Source organism: Notothenia rossii, assembly GCF_949606895.1.
Source record: "Notothenia rossii genome assembly, chromosome: 10".
Taxonomy (NCBI): Eukaryota; Metazoa; Chordata; class Actinopteri; order Perciformes; family Nototheniidae; genus Notothenia; species Notothenia rossii.
The window spans coordinates 7,775,781-7,796,467 of NC_136908.1; the positions used below are offsets into that span (position 1 = coordinate 7,775,781).

Genomic DNA, 20,687 nt, shown 5'->3' on the forward strand with positions numbered 1-20,687 from the left:
CTTGCGTCAGTGGAAATCTCTTAAATGAGGGTTGAGGTCATTGGTGTCCCTGACTTACAAGCGAGGAGATTGGCTGCCATGGGAGACGGGAGAAACACTTTAGCTTCATCTGTGACGTACTCTCCATTCATCTCTCTGTGTGGTTGAAAAAGCCAAAGCACTGACGTTTTGATATGCCGTTATTAAATCACGGTCTTATTTCTCCCTTGGGTTTCGATATGCCTGTTCCTCAAAACTCTATTAGAAACTTATTTTTACACTCCTACAGTCTCCGAGCCTTCAGGTGACCTTGTGTTCACCTTGACTAAAACGTAAAGCTATTGTATAGTGAAGCCGGGGCCCCACTGCAGCAGGGGCTTAAACGAGAAGTGCTCTGTTTTCATAACAATAAAAGCAAAAGTCTGTCTACATCTCTACCGCTGTATGCTTTTAATTGATCCTAAGAGAGCTCTGCAGTGCAGACACGTATTTCCACCAAACATCTTCACTAGACTTAAGTATCTCCTCATTGTCTTTTTTGTTGGAGCTGTATGCTTAAAGCAGATTTATTTATTTCCCCCAGCGGCATCAGTACACAAACAATGTTTTTGCATTCAAAGAAGAATAGCTATTACAGTAGCTTTCAAAATGTGTCTTGTAACCTTTCTCCATTCTCTTTCTCAGTATTATTACATTATTTAATCACATGTTCACTTTTCTTTGCTTAATCCCGCTGTATTAATTTGAGCTGGTCGGAGGTTTAATCAGAAACTACCACAGAGGGATGCTGGTATTTAGGTTTGGGAGATGAGGTGGACACAGTTTGGGAAATGTAATTTAAAGGTGGGCAATTGGAATGCATGCACACCGTATGCATGTGTATGAGCGTGTGTGTTTGAGATTGTGTTAGTGTGTCTCAAGATAAAACATGATGTGTTCCCAAATGGCTTTTACTTTAACAACTGAAAAAGTGCCTTGTAAGCAGCAGCCCTCATTAGCATACAGATCAGGAGGCACTTTTAAGTGTTTGTGGAGTATAATTCAAGATTGGTTTTTCAAAGTAATAAAAGGAGGGTCCTTTCTCTGCAAATGCCAATGCCGATCCTCCCCGGTCGCATTTTTTATCGGGCCACAGTTTGGTTAAGGGTCGTTAACATTACAGTTCCCCTTGAGTACCAGACCCTCCCTTTAATAGATCTCAAAGGTATAACATTTTACCATCTCTAAGTAAAGGCCACATTAACTTTGAAACATTAGTATAATTACCATAAACAAACAAGACAATCACCAGGAAGAATGGCAGGTTCTGCAAGCCTTGGTAATATATAGTCTGCCATTGGACTTGACTTTATTGGAAATCTGATGGATTACATAATTGCTTTATGGCCCAAAACAGAATCGCTATCAAGCTCAATAACTTCTTGCAAAGGACGTTTATAGATTGAGTAAAAGATGACTCTTTCAAGAAATGATGTGTGCATCAATATCAGTTACTCGTACAGCAGGATGTCATTTACCTAAAACGGTAAAACATTAGACTCCCAGCATATACGGTCCATGAGGCTATGCCCTGACAAACTACACAAGAGATTTTCCAAAACAGAGTGGTGGCTTCTCCTTTTGCAATGTACTGAGGAAGTGTATCAGTGCTTCAACTGACGCTACAGATGGCAATGGTTCATACCCAGCCTTTAACCTTAAATACACTTACAAATGTACAGGGTGTAACTGCAGTTTTCAATGTGCGGCCTTCATGTTTATTTGTTAAAACGCAACCGTGCTAACATGCTAATCTCTGTTCCCTGTTTCTTTGCCTACAGGTTCACTGGCCCCAACCTTCCCTCACCCATCATTAGCAGCAAGAACTGGCTTCGGCTGCACTTTACCTCTGACGGCAACCACAAGCTGAGAGGTTTCAGCGCCCAGTACCAAGGTAAGATGAAGAGTGGTTTTGATGTTTTAAAAAGGACCATCATTCAGAATGTGTCCCAGCTTTACCGATCAGCAAGTAATTACTGGGTTTTCATCATATCTGATTTGGATATTCTGAGTCCCCTTTTGGACACATCTGAATATGTATGGTGACCAAATGTGAATATAGGTTTTAGTTATACACGAATAACAAACATCTAGTCACTGACAGCCTTTACAAAAGTCATACTTTTCCCATATCGGACACTCAAAGTCTAAGAGGCACGATGCCTTGAAATCTGACTGAGCACTCTGGGTGAACTGTACCTTAGTGAGATCCCTTTTTGCACAACATTCAAGACACACACAGGAATATCATAAAATGTGTTCAAGTCACATCAGTCTTCTTATTTCCAGTTGCAAGTGAGCTTACATTTTTTTAAATTATGTTCTTTATATTGTTTGCAAGTTTTCAATTACCTGCAGTGGCGACTGTGGCTGTGAGGGAGTGCGGTCGTCTTTCAATCAGAAGGTTCTGGGTTCGATCCCAGCCCGTTCAGCCAACATGTCGATGTCTTGGGCAAGATACTTAACCCTGTTTTGCTCCCGATGGCATGGCCAACGGTGTATGAATGTTAGGTCCTAGAGTAAGCTACACGGCTCTGTATGAATGGGAGAATGACATGTAAAGCGCTTTGAGGGGTCGTAAAGACTGGATAAAGCGCCATATAAGTACAGTCCATTAACCATTTACCTGCTGCATGTGAATTCATTTGACACATTTTGGCAGAGTAGAGGTAATATTTTAGAAAATATGAGCAGGGGAACATGATTAGTTCTTCCACAGAAAAGGTGATAACTGAGAACCTCACCGCTAGCCGTGAGCTGGAAATCTCAGAGACAATATGATGAGAGGAAGAAGGGATAAAAAGGAGAAAGAGAGAAAGACATACACTGAACAAAAATATAAATGCAACACTTTTGTTTTTGCTCCCATATTTCATGGGGTGAACTCAAAGATCTAAAACATTTTCTATTTACACAAAATAACCATTTCTCTCAAATACTGTTCACAAATCTGAAAAGATCTGTGATAGTGAGCACTTCTCCTTTGCCGAGATAATCCATCCCACCTCACAGGTGTGGCATATCAAGATGCTGATTAGACAGCATGATTATTGCACAGGTGTGCCTTAGGCTGGCCACAATAAAAGGCCATTCTAAAACGTGCAGTTTTGCTTTATTGGGGGGGTCTGGGGGGGTCCGAAAACCAGTCAGTATCTGGTGTGAGGGTTAGGATTAGGGTTAGGGTAATGTTGTGAATTCGAGTGGCCTGTGTTCGTCGTCCATAACATACGCCTGCCCATACCATAACTCCACCACCACCATGGGCCACTCGATTCACAACATTACCCTAACCCTAACCCTAACCCTAACCCTAACCCTACCCCTCACACCAGATACTGACTGGTTTTCGGACCCCCCCAGACCCCCCCAATAAAGCAAAAATGCACGTTTTAGAATGGCCTTTTATTGTGGCCAGCCTAAGGCACACCTGTGCAATAATCATGCTGTCTAATCAGCATCTTGATATGCCACACCTGTGAGGTGGGATGGATTATTTCGGCAAAGCTGAAGTGCTCACTATCACAGATTTTTTCAGATTTGTGAACAATATTTGAGAGAAATGGTTATTTTGTGTAAATAGAAAATGTTTTAGATCTTTGAGTTCATCTCATGAAAAATGGGAGCAAAAACAAAAGTGCTGCGTTTATATTTTTGTTCAGTGTAGATGAAGAATATGGAAAAGACAAGGCATGATCCTATTGGTTTACAGGTTTAATGGTGGATAAATATGTTTAGAAGATCATAGGGAAGTGGGAGGCTAACACTTTAATTAGATTAAACACTCTCCCATCCCCCACCACCCACCAGCCTTTGTCATGACAGGTCCCGTGCTTCAACGGCATGTTGCAGTAATGAAATTACTCTCTGTTGAATATTCTCCTAGGCTCTATTTATTTCATATTTTTTTCTCTAGTGTTTTTCAATTTGCGTGGTACAGGAAATAGCCTCAACCCAAGTGCTCTTACTAGAGATCTGATAATACCTTTTTCTAATCAAGGTTGCAATCTGAAAAGCGTCTGCATTATGATTCTTCCTTCCAGACATATTCAAACAAACTTTTTGAGACATGACTCAGATAAGCTTTGAATTACCAAGCAGCTGAAACTGAGCAAAGCAACCATTTATGGAAAACAAGTGACGTTCTTTTGTAAGAAATATGATGAGTGTGGAGTTGGGACGTAGACAATGCTGAGTGTTTTTTGAATTGCTGATTAATTATGCATTTAGATGAGCCTTCCACTTAGCTACGATGGCTCTTTCTTCTCAGCACTGATTATTAAAATAATTTTTTTTAACCTCATCATTTTATCGTATAAATCGTATACTGTGTTTCTTCTCCTAATTAACCCTTTCTCTCTAACCTTAATGTAATAATAGTGTTATTCCCTGTAACTTTCTATCTACACGAATGCAAAGAGAATGTACATTGTTTAGTTATTTTCATCTGCGTTAATGTTGTTTGGCAGAACCTTTTTTTTAGCTTAATTGCAATTGTCCTGATAACATGTCTGCAGTGGGTGTGGGCAGTGATGTGTGGAACATGATGTATTATGTAGTGTATTTGCTGCAGACATTTAGGCTCTGCTGTAATGTGTGGGTGTCATTATTGCACTTCCTGCTGTCTTATACGTCTCTGCTCTGTTTCCCTCCACAGTTAAGAAGATGACTGAACTTAAGTCTCGAGGTGTAAAGATGTTGCCTAGCAAAGACAATCACCACAAGATATCAGTGTGTAAGTAACACACTTTACCTTTCAACACGGTTCTGGAAATAATTTGGTCTGAAATAAATTGTATCTCAACATCATCTCATCTCAAGAAAAGTTCCATCTATGTATTTAATATACGAGTGTGGCCAGAAGTGTATCGGTCACAGTGTTGCACATTGGAAAGCAGCTTCTATCATAGTTCACTTTAATGTAGTTTTCTTCATATTTATGTTGGCTGGAAACCCTGGCAAGAAACCATTTATTCTCATTGCACTGTTCACTGACAAGTTTGCATAGAGCCGCAGCGGATCCTTTTAAAAAGCATTTTATTTATGAATTAGAAAGTAATGCTTCAAATGTATAAAACTGTCTTGAATCAATATTTCATAAGTCTTAAAAACATTATTTGACATGATGACAATTCTTTTCAGCTATTTAAACAAATGATAATTGACCAAATACCTCTAGGATTATTGTCATGCATATCCAGACTGCGTAAAAAATGTGCGTATAATTGGTTTAAAAGCAAAAGTGGCAATACAAATATCCTACATCGAGGGATGGGTACCGAGCCCCGGTATTAAGGGGTCCCTGTGGTACTGTTAAGCTCCGACGTTATCGGTATTTTTATCGGTACTGAAGACATGTAAAAAATACATGTCATATTTATTATGCTACACAAACATTATATTGCAGTTTCAGTGTCGTACATTTTGTTTCTAATACGCAAAAAGACAGAAAAATGCTTCTATGATGTATTTTCAATCTTTCCAATCCAGACGAGAGATCTCTCTCCCCCGTCTGTGTGCGAGGGGGCGGGGCAGTTTACACACACGGCACACGCGGCTGTTACATGCATGCAACACACACACACACACACACACACACACACACACGGTGGAGAAAACACGCTCCAAAGTGTGGTTAAACTTTACCCGTCTCAATGTGGACAATGCTTGTTGCCAAAAGTGCAATAAGAGTTTATTATGTAAGGGCGGTACCAAGAGCAATTTCTCTAAACATCTTTCAAAAGTGCACCACATTCAGACGGAGAAATGCACCGGGTTCGACTATCTGTTCAAGTTTCAGCTACAATGAAACAACCCTGGTGCTGTTTCTTTTGATGTGAAATATTATTTATTTAATTTAAATAAAAAGCAATGTTAATTTTGTTCACAATTTGTTTAGTTAGTTCACCTTTTTTTTTTTTTTTTTTTTAAAAGAACCGATAAAAGTACTGTTAAAGGACCTTATCGATAAGCGGTATCGATAAAAGTAGTAGTACCGTTAAAACCTTAACGATACCCATCCCTACCTACATCTCACTTTCCTTAAGCTATTCTAACACAGTGCTGATAAATGCTGAAATATCTTCTGCCATGATAAGATGCAGGTGTAGCTGCAGTAGAAACCAAACTCCATGCAAGAAGGATAACCTGACCAGGAGAATATAGTACAGGTGTTCTCTTGACAACTTGTCCGTCTGTCTATTGAAGAAGATGCCAGGCAGTCATTTCCCCCGCTCTTAACTCTCGTTCAGAGTCCTTCTCTAGCAGAGATGAGGGTGAATGCTGACTGAAGTGGGATGCACAGACACAAAGGACGCTCAGTCTGTGCTTCAGATGCGGCTCCAGGAGCAAACGGTCAGCAGTAATTGCACTGGCTTCTCTCTGTAACCATGAAAGTGTTCCCTGCCCTTGTTCTGCCCCGCCCTCAGTCTGAGCTCTCTGTTCATTATCCCATTCAGCTTTATTTGAACATCTATAACTTAAACAGGTTTAAATGAGCCACCTGTGTGGAGGGACACAGAGGGATGTCGAAGGGTTTAAGAACAACCTGTCCAACAAAAAAGAGATGCATTAGTGGTAATCCTTCCTCAAGGCCATTTACTATTTTACATGTATCTCCTTCTACCTTTCAGAATCAGAATCAGAATGTCTCTTTGTAAAATCACTTCTCCCTAGCTTTCTTTTGTAATGCTTTAATGCATTTTACTTTCGCTTCAACTGCTTCCACTTTAAATGTCCCTATCTCCTGTTCTTTCTTTTTTATTTCACATGATTTGACTGACTGTGACCCTTAAATAGCATAAAGGGCACATAATGGGAAAGGCTTGTTCTAGTGAAAGTGGATTTTCTTTTGTTAGACATGTTTTGTTACAACTAAGGAACAATGTGTACACATCATTTGTACGTTAACAAATTATATGTCTCTATAAATGTTTCAACATTTCCCAATGTAAATGTGATTCATCGTATATAAAAAACGTGTTCCCAATACTCAAGAACAGAAACGTTCTTAAATGAAGATTCTTGTAACTTATCATCCTGACCTTCTCCCTAACAACACAATACTGTTTGCAGCTAATCAGATATGTATTTTGCTTTGTGATCTTTAAAAATGTATCTTAAGGCGCGTTCACACCAAGTGCTTTTCCCACAAAGGTTCCTGAGAACTACGATTTAGTTGCGTTCACACCAAAAAGTCCCAGGAACTAATTTAGTTCTAGAGAACCTTTTTTACCCCCTTTTCAGTCCCTGCTAGAGATCAGGGACTTTCGTGGGAGAAAAAGGTTCCTGTGTCTGATTGGCTGGGCGGAATGCAAACCACGCCCCGTCAAACTCCCCAAAACTTTTGTGAAGCCGCCATTTTATTATCCTCGCATTGCATTATTAGCATTAGCATTCGCCCAGCGCAGAAACGCAGAGAGACTAACTTATGGGAACACAAAATAAAACATGGGAGCGGTGCAGATGAGGAGGTGTCGGCGTTCTGGCCGTTTACTCGGAAGGCTTCAGTAGAAGCTGCTGGGAGTCCCAGCAGCTTCTACTGAAGCCAGTCCCTAACTCCGGGGACTTCCGGCCGGGGATTTTGGGCGGTAGTATACGCCGTGAAGTTGTTTGCGGCCTGCCAGTAAACCCAAAGCAGAAGAAGAAGAAGAAGAAGAGGAAGTGACGTCAGCGGCTTCATTTGCCTAATCCACCCCCAGGAACTAATTTCCGGTGTGAACGCGATCTGTACTTAGTTCATGAGAACTAAAGAGTTCTCAGGAACCTTTGTGAGAAAAGTACTTTGTGTGCCTTTTTAGATTGTTCACATCAATTATAGTGTCAGTCAATTGATTAGTGTGAAAAGACAGCATATCGTTTCTCCTGTAAAGATGTGAGAAAGCCTCACAGTCACTGACTTAGTCAACACCTTCCTGCTTTAGTGTGTATTCAACAGTAGGTCTATTATCCCTGTTTTCTTTGCCTCTTCTGACACCAGTGAGCCTTGTTTTAGGTTCATTGCTGTCCTGCCTCACTCTGGCAGCCCAGTCAATGAGCAGGTGTCGCATTGCTTTGGCCCCTCAGACCTCTGACCCCTTCCAGTCAGTCAGATGGGCCCTTCTGCTCGGCCAAGTTTATTTGACCCCTTCTGGCCCCTCACCATCCACTGTTTTGCACCCAGCAACATAATTACACAGAGCACCACCTGAACGATCAAGGAGTATGCCGGATGATTTAATGAAGCAAAGGTAGTGCTGGGTAAATACCAAGCACTACTCTTGTGTGACAATACAAAACGATGAAGGAAGCTTCAATTAAACTTATCACACTTTTTATCCATTTGTTCTGTAAGGTTAAAGTTGATATTGACCACCAGAGGGCGGAACATACAGTAAACAACAGAGAAACAAATGATCCATCATATACTTTTCGTTTTTTGTATCTCTTTACGCTTGTAAAGACGTTTGCATTGACATCTAGCAACCTGAGAAATACAGAGAACAAATGTTGGGTAAAAAAAGCCCTTTATTGACTCTTTAAAAGTGATGATGTGGTTGGACTACTGTCAATATTTCACAATGGCCAGGTAAGTGTACTACAACTACCTTGTGAAATATATGTAAATGTTGCTTAATGCAGTAAATGTCCCTGTGGTCTTCTCCCATTAGTGTCTCAGATGGGTGTAGCGCAGGGACACAACATGTGTCCAGACCCGGGCATCCCAGATCGAGGAAAAAGAAAAGGCACAGACTACGGGTAAAAGCATGATTACAGGATGATTCAATAAGCACACTGTTTAGTAGCACTTGTGACTGAACAAGTAGAGGTTGATGGAGATAATGTCATTAATAACTATTATGTTTTTTTTGCTAAGACTTTGCCTTTCTTTGAGAGAAAAAAGATAATGACACTATTAGGCTATATCATCTAGAGCAGGGGTGTCAAACTGAAGACCCGGGGGCCACATCCGGCCCGCAACTTCATTTAATGTGGCCCCACAAGAGCTCTGATAGAATATAATACGTTTATTATACGGTTACATGTCGATTTACAGAAGCACGTCGCCCATAAACTACATGTCCCACAATGCATCTCAAATATGAATTTTGTTCAGAATTTGACATTTTTGCTTCAACATTTCAATTTTTTTTTACATTTTCACATATTTTCCAGAATTTGGCTTTTAAAAAAATATCATTTTGTGACATTCTCACTGAAGAGACTTCCAATTATTTGCCCTAGACTTCTGCTTTCAGATGTAGTTAATAATGAAGTTATTACCCTATCCCATAATAATCCAATGCAGAGGCAATAATGTAATATAATACATACGTTTATATATATTAAATATTTATATATGTATTTTTATATAGTCTTAAAGTTACAACCTGCACTTTGAGTGCAACCATAATGCTGATGTGGCCCGCAATGGAGTTGAGTTTGACGCCCCTGATCTAGAGCTTTACAGTATCAATTGAAAGCAAAGGTATTTTCTGTCTGTATTTAATGTGGATATTGCATTAATTAGCCTCATTTTTAGTTTTTGAATTGGCCCTTTGTCAAAATTCAGCACATACGTATATTTAAATAACATTTTCTAATTGAATTCTCAAGGTCTATTTAACAAGATATATAAGGGTGTTCTGGGAAAGTGTGCTGTGAAAAAGTTTTTCTATTTAATTAAATAGACTATTTCTCTCCCCATTTGGTTCTCTTTTATTTTAATTAAATAATATCTGAGTTTTAATTACTTCCACTTCCAATGTCTCTTGGTAGTAGAAGTTGTTTAATACTTTTCAAATGTTTTAAATGTACTGTTCTAATATTGGGACAACCTCCACAAGTCAATTCATTTAAGTATGCAATTATCATTATGCAAAACCGGGTTGCACAACATAATCCAGTTGTACTTTAGTCCATTATGCTACAGAAAAACAAATATATATTTCAGAAATATTAAGACTCTGCCTTTTTACATCCAGTCCCAAATTAATTCCCCAAACATCTCCCAGTGCAGTATTGATGATCTTAGCTTTGTTCACATTTAAAATTGAATCACAGTAAGCTTGGAGGAAACTATTGGGAGCTATTACCAATCAGGGACTGCATCTTGAAATGTGCTCTGGCATTCAGCCGATTACCCGAAGTCATGCTCCATAAAGCCGATGCAACCGAAACCAATAGAGCAGTGTACAGTATAACAGATACCTTACCATTTGAGCCTCTGCACACTAATAGGTTGCCTCTGTGGGACGGCGATATTGCCGTTGGGATTATGGAGTTTCATTCCTGTCACCGCTATTGTCTCTTTCAGTGGTCAGCTGTAACACAGACAAATGGGATACACCCAACTCCCACAATGCAACACTTTCTGAAATCACACCTGGAAAGTCTAAGAAAATATCGTTTTTTTTAGCAGTGAATATTTCTTCTTGGTTCTTTAATCTTATATGCTGTTTTCTCGGTATGCAATCTAACTGCAGGCGAGGATCCACGGTGCATTTCTCCTGCGACGAGGGTTATGAACTGCAAGGCTCAAAGAGCATCAGCTGTCTCCGAGTCACAGACAGCTACGTGGGATGGAGTGACGACCGGCCTATATGCAGAGGTAAGGACTGATGAGACGTAGGTTGCTCTTTAACATGCACATTTTCAACCAAAAATATACTTGCTTCAAATCCAAATTTAAATGAGGTAAAACCAAAAAAGAAAATATATACCGTATAAAAAAAGATAAATACATTAAAGAACAACAAAGTTGATGAAAAATGGTTGTCATTAAATAATATATCATCCACACTCATACTTGCAAAACAAACCCACCCTACACTCCACCCACATGCCTATTTTCGCAGACTGACACACACACACTTTGGTAACACCTTACCTAGATGTAAATACTTAGACTTAATATTTATAGATGTAAAATAAATGAATAGTATATCTGTGTAAAGATTGAAGACGTGTGATTGTGTTTTAAACTGCTTCATGTCTTTAAATCACTCTCACCGTATTTATCTGAAACATGTCGGTGTATTTGAAAATGTAAAAAATAATCCTGATCAAACTTGAGAGAGAACCTCCTGTTGATCAGAGGAGCAGATAGTGGCAGATAGTCACACACACACACACACACACACACACACACACACACACACACACACACACACACACACACACACACACACACACACACACACACACACACACACACACACACACACACACACACAAACCACTTAAGATCGTAGATAAGAGAGTAGGTTGTCATGTATGTATACTCTTGCGGTGTAAATGTGACCCCCATATGTGTCATGATACTTGTGAGCGTGCGGTCACTTAATGGATACACACAGTCCATGTACATGTTTCCTTTTTTTGATTATCCGTTTTGTTGTGACTGCCCTGACTTTGACCTTTGGCCAGCATTGTTTTTCTGCCTGCTGTTTAGCCATGCCGACGCAGCGCTGCCCATCAGTCATGTCCTCCTCACTTCTGACCATGTTGTGACAGGCAGGATGACGGTCGGGCTCCCCGTACGCTCTCCCTGATGCTCATCTGCTCCTCCGTTTCAGTTTTCAGCCTCAGTGAACTGAATTAATCAGAGAAGATAGCATTTTTGACTTTTTTGTGTCTTATAATTGGTTCCACCGATTGGTATCTACTGCATGAGGTGTATTCATTGAAGCAAGACATTTTAATATTTGACTTGGTAGTTTTTGCTTAAAGCTGAAAGGTTACAATTCTGTACCCAACAAATCCAGTTAATAAGATAAATTCAGCATACTGGTCCCTACTTTCATATTTCATTTTTGTAGACTACAAAATGCAAATCAAAGAGTTTTAATGCATTGTCTTCTGGTGGGGATTCTTTTGGTTTCAGTTCAATAGAAAGTATTCATCTGAAAGAAATAAGGCAGAGAAATATAGTCAAATTAAGTATCTTTCATCTGCTTTTTTTTAATCGCTTTTTGGAAGCTTTGGCCCGTCCACACTACAGCTTCGACAGCTTCAAAAACGGTTTCCAACGCGTCTGCCCATTCACTTTGAATGGGGTGACGTCACGTTGACTCGCTTTTCGCCAAACTGAATTATGGGTAGCAGAGCGGAGCTTTCCTGGCGTTTCAGGCTGCAAAAGTTGAGCAATGTTCAACTTTTGAAGCTTCTGAAGCTTTCGTTGGAAGCGTCAGCCAATCAAATCATATGCCAGTACGAGCTCTAGCCAATCAAACCGCTGCTTGTGTGTCAGGGGCGGGAGATTCATGTGATTGGTTGTTGGTCGAGCTTCAGACACGCCCGCCGGCAAGCTTTTTTTGAAGCTGTAGTGTGGACGGGCCGTTAAACAGTTTCAAAAACACATTGTGCACTTCTTACTCAGAACCACACAGCATTCAGACACAGTTAGAGACTAGCCAGTCAAGATAAGGAGGAGAATATAGATAAAGGGACATCTTTTTTTGTAAGTAGCTGATGGACACCAACAAGAGTGCTAAAACACAGTGAATAATGGACTTAAATTCATCAGATGTAACGAGCCCATCTCAGAATGAAGGTGGCTTTATAACTGCTGGATGTGTAAAGAGTCGCTAACTATGAGCCATATCACCTTCAATTGTGATATAATGTCACTTTTTCCATCACAACTTATTTCAACTTTCCTAGAGTGGCCAAAAAAGGCCTTGAAATAACATATATAAGTGATTATTTGATGTAATTTACATTTTAATCCAAATATACATACCAATAATGACCTTTGTCCCCAGCAGATGTATGTCAGGCATTTTGTAACAGTTTCCCCATGTGGGTTTTTAAACTGGCTAATCTCTGAGGGGTTTGTCTAATGTAATCACCTGCAGCATTTCCTTTAACGTCACCTACAGTATAGTTCATGGCTGTTACTCCACTTCAGTTAATGCTTTCTCAAAATCCAGCATTCCACAGGTTCCTCCATTCTTTCTTTTATCTTAGTCTGATCCAATTGTGCCAAGATTAAATTACAGCACTAAGGAGAGCGGGGCAGGATCTGAGAAGGATTAAAGGGGTGGGGTGATTGGTAGTGATTCGTCTTATATGAGATATGGACAGTAAACTCCCATTCAGAAAATAATGTTTGAGTTTTTTGGCACAAAACAATCTGAAGAAAAACAATTCTATCTTCTGTTCCTTAAAAAAAAAAATACCGCAAAGTACAATCGACAATATCAAATTCAGTCGTTTTCTGTTTTATGGAAAGAAACACTCCAGATTGAAATAGCATCCACAATGATGTCAATGAAATTGCCCTTAAAGAAAATCTCATTCCATCATCCACATTTAACCTTTGTTTCTGCGTCTTTGTTCCCTCTCAATGAAGATTAAATATCCAGGGATAATTTAATCTCTGTGTCCTAAATTAGCATTAGTCATCATTAAATTGAACAGCACTAGCATTTGCAAATGAAAAATCTTCAGGCTTCTTAAGGCTGAAAAATGAACTCCACCATGACTTGAAAGCTACGTTACGTTTATACTTCTTACTGGACACACTTCCTGCAATTCATTTCCGTTATGAACGTCATGGGTTGTATCAGGCACAATGATCCCCAAGATTAAAAAAGAATAATAATAAAAACATAAAAGTGGTTATGATATCTTTGGTGGAGTTCTGTTCTGCTGTATTATTTTTCATTAACCCTTGTGTTGTGTTCGGGTCTCCCGTGACCCGTTTCAAGTTGATTTAATAACTACGCTCTAGTTTTTTTAATCTGAACAAGGCTTCATGATATCCTCCACAACAGCTTTATAAACACTACAAAACAGATTTAGACAATTTTAGCCAAGTCTGAAGGTCTCTAAAAAAAAAAAGTGTATAATTTGGTGTTCGGGTCTGGGAGGACCCAGCAGAATTGTTGTGGGTGACTCAGGGTCAAATTTGGCCCAATCAAGATTCATCTTTGACTTTAGACACCCCTCCCCCTTCATCAACTGTAACAACACTTTTTCGCAACATGCACCTGGTCTCCCCTCCCTCTGTCCCCCTCCCCCCACAGGAACTCAACTTTTCACAAAGAATATGTACACTAACACTTGAACCTGAACTCACACATGCACGTGGGCAATATCTGGTGTAATGTGTTTTGGGGCCATAAAATAAAATTACAACAGGATTGTACGGTTATGAATGCATTATAAGTTAGTTATGATGTAGTTAAAACAATTTTGGATTATAGTCATTATTTTTGAGTTTTTTGGACTGAAATAAATCATGGGTCAAAATGTAGCCGGTAACAGCTTTCGAACACAACACAAGGGTCACCCTCACTGTCAGTACAACTCAAATGAATAACTCTATTTTCCCATTAACTACGCTAAAGTTCTTTCTTACTTTTTAATAGGGGTGATTTGGTGGGAGGGGGCTGGAACATGGAACCGCTGAATGGGGCCTGAATACCCAAAGGACCTTTCTTAGACATAACTCATTAAAAAATTGGGTAGCTTGTTCCGGGCCTTTTCAAATAATTTCTGGTTACACCCCACATGTGTATACACGTACAACCTCCTTCAGCTCCCTTACAGGACTCATTAAAAACTCTGCTTTAATTTGAAGGGGAATTTAACAGACACCCTCGGGCCTCGATAAAGAAGTCACAGTGTCCTTCAAAGATTGGTTTGCTAACTGCTTACCTGCTCTTTAAATAACATATTGAGTCTGTTACTTGAGTTGTGTTTCTGGAAAGAACCCAAGTATATTAATGACTGCCCACATTTATTTTGAAACATTATAAAAGTGGCAGAGGATCGTAAAGACGGTCTAATGTCAAATTATTTGTTTTATTCTTATAATAAATTATCCTGGTGTGTTTACTACCCGCCGTATTTTAAACCTGTGGGAAAACTAAGTGATTTATGGCCTCGATTTAATCCCTCATCACTCTATTTTTCACACTGCCACGCTAAATTGGCAAATCAAGTGCTCAGAGGATGCACAGCAGTTGATTTGGTTTATAATTTGATGATAGTTTAAAAAAAAGGACAGATTATCATTATCACCAAGCGCTTGACTAACAGCTTCAACATTCAAAAGGGATGCTCGTTTACACTTCAGTCAGAAACGCTGAAGTACCGGTAATGTGAAATGTAACTAAGGCATTGTTCATTTTAAATTGATTATATTTGGCAATGGTTAAGGATGCCATCCAAGTCACCTGGTAAACGTTCGCTTCCTTTTTACAGGATTTGAAGAACGAAAAATAAATATATATTGATTACACATATCGCACAAGGCTTAAAAAACAATAAAAGAAATGAGAAGCCGTAATAGGCTGAGGGGTTTAAATGATGACCAGCAGTCAAACAGCATTACGCTTGGTACCAAACATTTCTCTGTGTCTCTCTCTTTTTCCTTTGTAGCACCGATGTGTGGAGGTCAGTTGAAAGGACCCAGTGGTGTCATCACGTCTCCAAACTACCCGGTCCAATATGACAACAATGCTAACTGCACTTGGCTCATCTCTGCCACGGACATGACCAAGGTAAAAGTCCTTAACCGTGGGATTTAAGCAACAGTGAGGTTTGCTCCTGTAATCACTTTTTGGTTTGCAAAGCGAAATCCAGAGGAACCAGAGTGTCTGGTTTCATACATCTGAAAGTTGCTACACGCCATGAGTGTGATGTGACAGAAACTCATTCATAGAACATATAAGACAAGAAAAGAAAGGGTTTGTGGGCGCTGGACATGAGCCAAAGGAAGACAAAGAGAGTTGTTAGAAACACCTGTGGTGAGGGAGAGGAGGAAACTGAAGGTAGAGTAATAGAGAGCTTTTAGAGCATGCTCAGAAGATATCTTGAAAGTGTCATAGCTACTCGGCTCAGACCATTGACTTTGGAGTTGTGTTCAAGGCCACCCAGGTGCTCTCCTGCCAAATGTCCTTCTCAGAACTCAGACAAATTGGTTGTACAAATGTGTTCTCTTATTGCACTATGCCAACTTGAGGAGAGGCTACGTGAGGTGAGAGGCAAGGCAGAGGGGTGTAATGAGATGCACACCTATCCACTCTACACACACACACACACACACACACACACACACACACACACACACACACACACACACACACACACACACACACACACACACACACACACACACACACACACACAAACACACACACACACACACACACACACCCCTGGGTATTCTCGGCGGGCAGCTTGCTGAAACAGACAATGGTACTTTGGGCTGTCTCTCGCCCTGTTGTCTGGTTCCAGATGAAGATGGAGCGAGGCTGTTCTTTCTGTTTAGCGGCGTAATGGGCTTCTATTCCTGCCCGTACGCATAGGCCCAGCCAGAGGAGACGTTAGGTCAGGCAGGAGACTGAGGCGGAACTGCAAGGGTAGGACGTGACACAGCTCTTCTAGACCTAAAATCAGCCTCGTGACATCATGACTAATGTGGGTTCTTGTCTAGTGTTGCTCCTTCATAATGTCCTGAAGGTACCGAGTGCAGCTGGCTTTCCTTGGCAATCATTGAAGTGTTTGTCCGTCAGTGTCTGGGGACACTCGGGTTCCAAAGCAACCAAAATGTCAGACATGACGTCAGAGATGGCAATACATATAAAGTATATATATGGTGGCTTTCTTGCTTTCCTGTTTATTCACGTCTAACCTTTTGTCCCACCTGTTGGCTGGCAGACAGGAGACGAGTCCGCGGTATGAAACTCTATTTATCTAGTGATCTGACCTATTTTACCTACACGCCATCCATCTTTTCTCTCTACCGTGGCAATTTTCATTAGTCATCTGGTTTAACATAGGACAGAATGCAATTTGCATTTATATAAGCTTTTTCATTAGGTCTGGCTCTCTCAGCTCTCTGAAAACATAACAAAAAACGTGGAGGAAATCAGTTGTAGCCAATTTAAAATGGGGACAAAGGCGGCATTTGTTTTGCTTTTTATTTATGTATATCTTGGTCTCCGACATTACCCTGCTTTGTTTTCTTTATTTAGAAACTCATAATCAAACCTTATTTGTCTGCCTGTCTTTATTAGAGTTGCCCCAGGCTTCCTCCAGCTATGGCACACTTATTGATTTCCCTACCTTGTTCACCTTCTCTCCCACGCTCCCACCTGCGGAATAGAAATGAGATGAAATAAGCCGCTCTGCTGTTTTCCTCACCGTGGAAATCCATTCCATAAATCTTTTGAAACTTATGTGCCACTTTTATGATATATATATTTACCTTGTGGACACTCTCAAATCCCCTGCCACATCTCATGATGTGCTTAAAGTTATTGTAAGTCCGGCAACATAGGCCACAAAGGCATCTGCAACTTGGGGTCATGCAGAACGCCTGGCGGGAATCAGAGAATTAGATTAGTTGCGGAATTGTACACACAGTCACATATACACTGACATTACTCTCTGGGCATACCGTATCATTTCAGATGAGTGTATATTCATGAAAGTATGTGAATATTTAAAGGGCAATACATACTGTGAGGGAATATTTCTGTCTTTACTCCTAGACATTTAACCTTATCTTGTGTGTTGACATTTACGACCATCCCTGCTTCTAATCTCCCGTAAGGAATGTGTTAATGCAGTCGTATGTTGATACCAGGTTTTATGGCCTGACCTGACCTGCCGGACACAGGGGGGGTTTTACGAGTATGAGAACGCTGGCTTTCTAAGCTCCACAGATGTGAGAGACATCTCCTGTGTCTGCAGATGTTTACGCCCATCCCCAATATGTGGATTTGACTCTCTGTAAACTAGTTAAAAGGTCTACCAAGATGCGAGGCTGATCAGATTTGACATGGCAACCCACCCGTGCAGTCAGAACCTTTGACTGTGTGACTTGTGATGTGAATTTCTCCGGCCGATGCTTGTATTAAATATCAGTGTTTGACACCAGAACTCACCTATGGTCATGAAGGATGGGTCATGATCGAAAGAACGAGATCGCGGGTACAAGCGGCCGAGATGGGTTTTCTCCGCAGGGTGGCTGGTGTCTCCCTTAGGGATAAGGTGAGAAGTTCAGTCATCCGGGAGGGACTCGGAGTTGAACCGCTCCTCCTTCGCGTCGAAAGGAGCCAGTTGAGGTGGTTCGGGCACCTAGTTAGGATGCCACCTGGGCGCCTCCCTAGGGAGGTGTTCCAGGCACGTCCAGCTGGGAGGAGACCAAGGGGTAGACCTAGGACCAGATGGAGGGATTATATCTCTTCACTGGCCTGGGAGCGCCTTGGGACCCCCCAGTCAGAGCTGGTTGATGTGGCCAGGCAAAAGAAAGTTTGGGGCTCTCTGCTGGAACTGCTACCTCCGCGACCCGACCACGGATAAGCGGGAGAAGATGGATGGACATCAGAACTCCTGCTCGTCCCGTGTCTCCTTCATGAGTCGGTGACTCCCACTGCATTGCTACACAGAAGTTTCCTCCACACATACTAGTAACGGGATCAAGGTTTTACATACAACATACACAGCTGGTACATATGGTTTATTGGAATTGTGCCAGGAACATATTCAGAAATGTGATTGATGATAGATGGATGGGCAAAGGTCTCTCCCGTGCATCTGGGGTCAGAAGCATCCAAGCTTCTGCCGTTTACCACTTCCACTGCTTCTGTGTAGGTGATAAAGCTGACCTTTGAGGACTTTGACCTGGAACGAGGCTACGACACCCTGACGGTGGGAGACGGGGAGGTGGTGGGAGACCAGAAGACCGTCTTCCACGTGTGAGTGACTCATTTGACTCTCTGTTTTTGCTTTACTGCTTCCCTCTGTTCTCTATCTTCTTCCAACTTTTAATTTGCCAAATCATTTTCATTTTGGTTTCTCATGTTCCATGCTGTCACCTTTAGCTTTCACTCCTCACCTTTTTCTTTTTTGGCACGCTAGCCTCCTGTCCTCCTCCGCTTTCCTGCAGCGGGCATCATCCCTCTATCTTCCTCTCACCCTGCAGCCCTTTTCTCTTTGTTGTTTGTTTCATCACCACCTCATGCAGGAGTTCATGAACAATTGATGCTGCATCACATTGTCAATCATGAACTCTTTTCAATGTTAAAAACAAGATCACGGCCCTGTGGTGCAGCTTTGAGAAATGCATATTAGACTTAGACATACTTTATTATCATTACAACAAGACACAGAGTATACTATTAAAACAACATTTCGTTGTACTGGCTTACAGGAACAGGACAATATAAAAACTTGCTAAAATTGTACTTATAAATAAATAATAGTCACGTGGTGCTGATAAAATTAAAGATAAAGTGTGTGTTTAAAATATAAAGACTTACTATGCATATAAATAAAATACACATACTATATAGAAAATATGTGCGCTTTACACAGCGTAATAGGCGCGTTCACACCAAGTACTTTCCCCACAAAGGTTCCTGAGAACTACGATTTAGTTGCGTTCACACGAAAAAAGTCTCAGGAACTAAATTAGTTCTAGAGAACCTTTTTTACCCCCTTTTCCGTCCCTGCTAGAGAGCAGGGACTTTCGTGGGAGAAAAAGGTTCCTGTGTCTGATTGGCTGGGCGGAATGCAAACCACGCCCCGTCAAAACTCCCAAAAACGTTTGTGAAGCCGCCATTTTATTATCCTCGCATTGCATTATTAGCATTAGCATTAGCCCAGCGCACAAACGCAGAGAGACTAACTTATGACAACACAAAATAAAACATGGGAGCGGTGGAGATGAGGAGGTGTCGGGGTTCTGGCCGTTCACTCCGAAGGCTTCAGTAGAAGCTGCTGGGAGTCCCAGCAGCTTCTACGGAAGCCAGTCCCTAACTCCGGGGACTTCCGGCCGGGGACTTTGGGTGGCAGTATACGCCGTGAAGTTGTTTGCGGCCTGCCAGTAAACCCAAAGCAGAAGAAGAAGAAGAAGAAGAAGTGACATCAGCGGCTTCATTTGCCTAATCCACCCCCAGGAACTAATTTCTGGTGTGAACGCGATCTGTACTTAGTTCATGAGAACTAAAGACTTCTCAGGAACCTTTGTGGGAAAAGTGCTTGGTGTGAACACGCCTAATGTAATCTTTATGTTACTGGTCTACTTAATATTCAGCAGTCTGATGGCATGGGGGGAAAAGCTATTACAGAATCTGATAGAGTTTGTGCTAGCAGATGCTCCATAACAGTTCACAGGATGTTGTTATTAATTGCGCTGAAATGTACCAACTTAATAACGTTTTTATAGATCCATTTTTATGTGGCTCTGCCTCACCCGGGTTGGAGCTGGGAGGAGGTGGGAGATAAAAGGGGGAGGATCTTCCTCACTTTTAGATTGTTGATAAGATAAGTTACAGGACACACAAAAATGAGCTAATCTGTTCAATTAAAAACTCCCTCCGCCCTTTACAGACTTCTTTATGATATGAAAGTCGAGTGAGCAATGCTGTCATGGAGATCTAATGCACTATTGCACACAAGCTACTAGAACAATTTAGGACTGGAGAATAAACAGCAGCTATCAGCACCGTTTATTTAGGACTATATTTTTGTGAATCAGTGGTGCAGGCAAGCGTGTGCAAGGTGTGGGGAATTATTCTATTGTTACTTTAAGGTCAGAGGAATGTAGCTCTGCAGCAGCACAGTAATAAATGTGCTGGTAAATAATCACTGAGTCGCAGCCAATCAAATCTCTTCTTTTCACTTCAGAGACCCGGAGCAATGACAGTTTGATTATAGGAGATAACCATTTG

General features: G+C 41.0%; 1 protein-coding gene across 1 annotated transcript in view; it reads left to right on the forward strand.

Annotated features, from left to right (window-relative positions):
* The window catches only part of csmd2 (CUB and Sushi multiple domains 2), a 266,993-nt gene that overhangs the window by 115,105 nt on the left and 131,201 nt on the right, over window positions 1-20,687 (forward strand). The window contains exons 6-11 of the mRNA XM_079654679.1: window positions 1,800-1,912; window positions 4,673-4,750; window positions 8,664-8,751; window positions 10,479-10,603; window positions 15,385-15,506; window positions 18,607-18,710. Coding sequence (XP_079510805.1) covers window positions 1,800-1,912; window positions 4,673-4,750; window positions 8,664-8,751; window positions 10,479-10,603; window positions 15,385-15,506; window positions 18,607-18,710 — 630 coding nt within the window. The remainder of the gene's footprint in view (window positions 1-1,799; window positions 1,913-4,672; window positions 4,751-8,663; window positions 8,752-10,478; window positions 10,604-15,384; window positions 15,507-18,606; window positions 18,711-20,687) is intronic.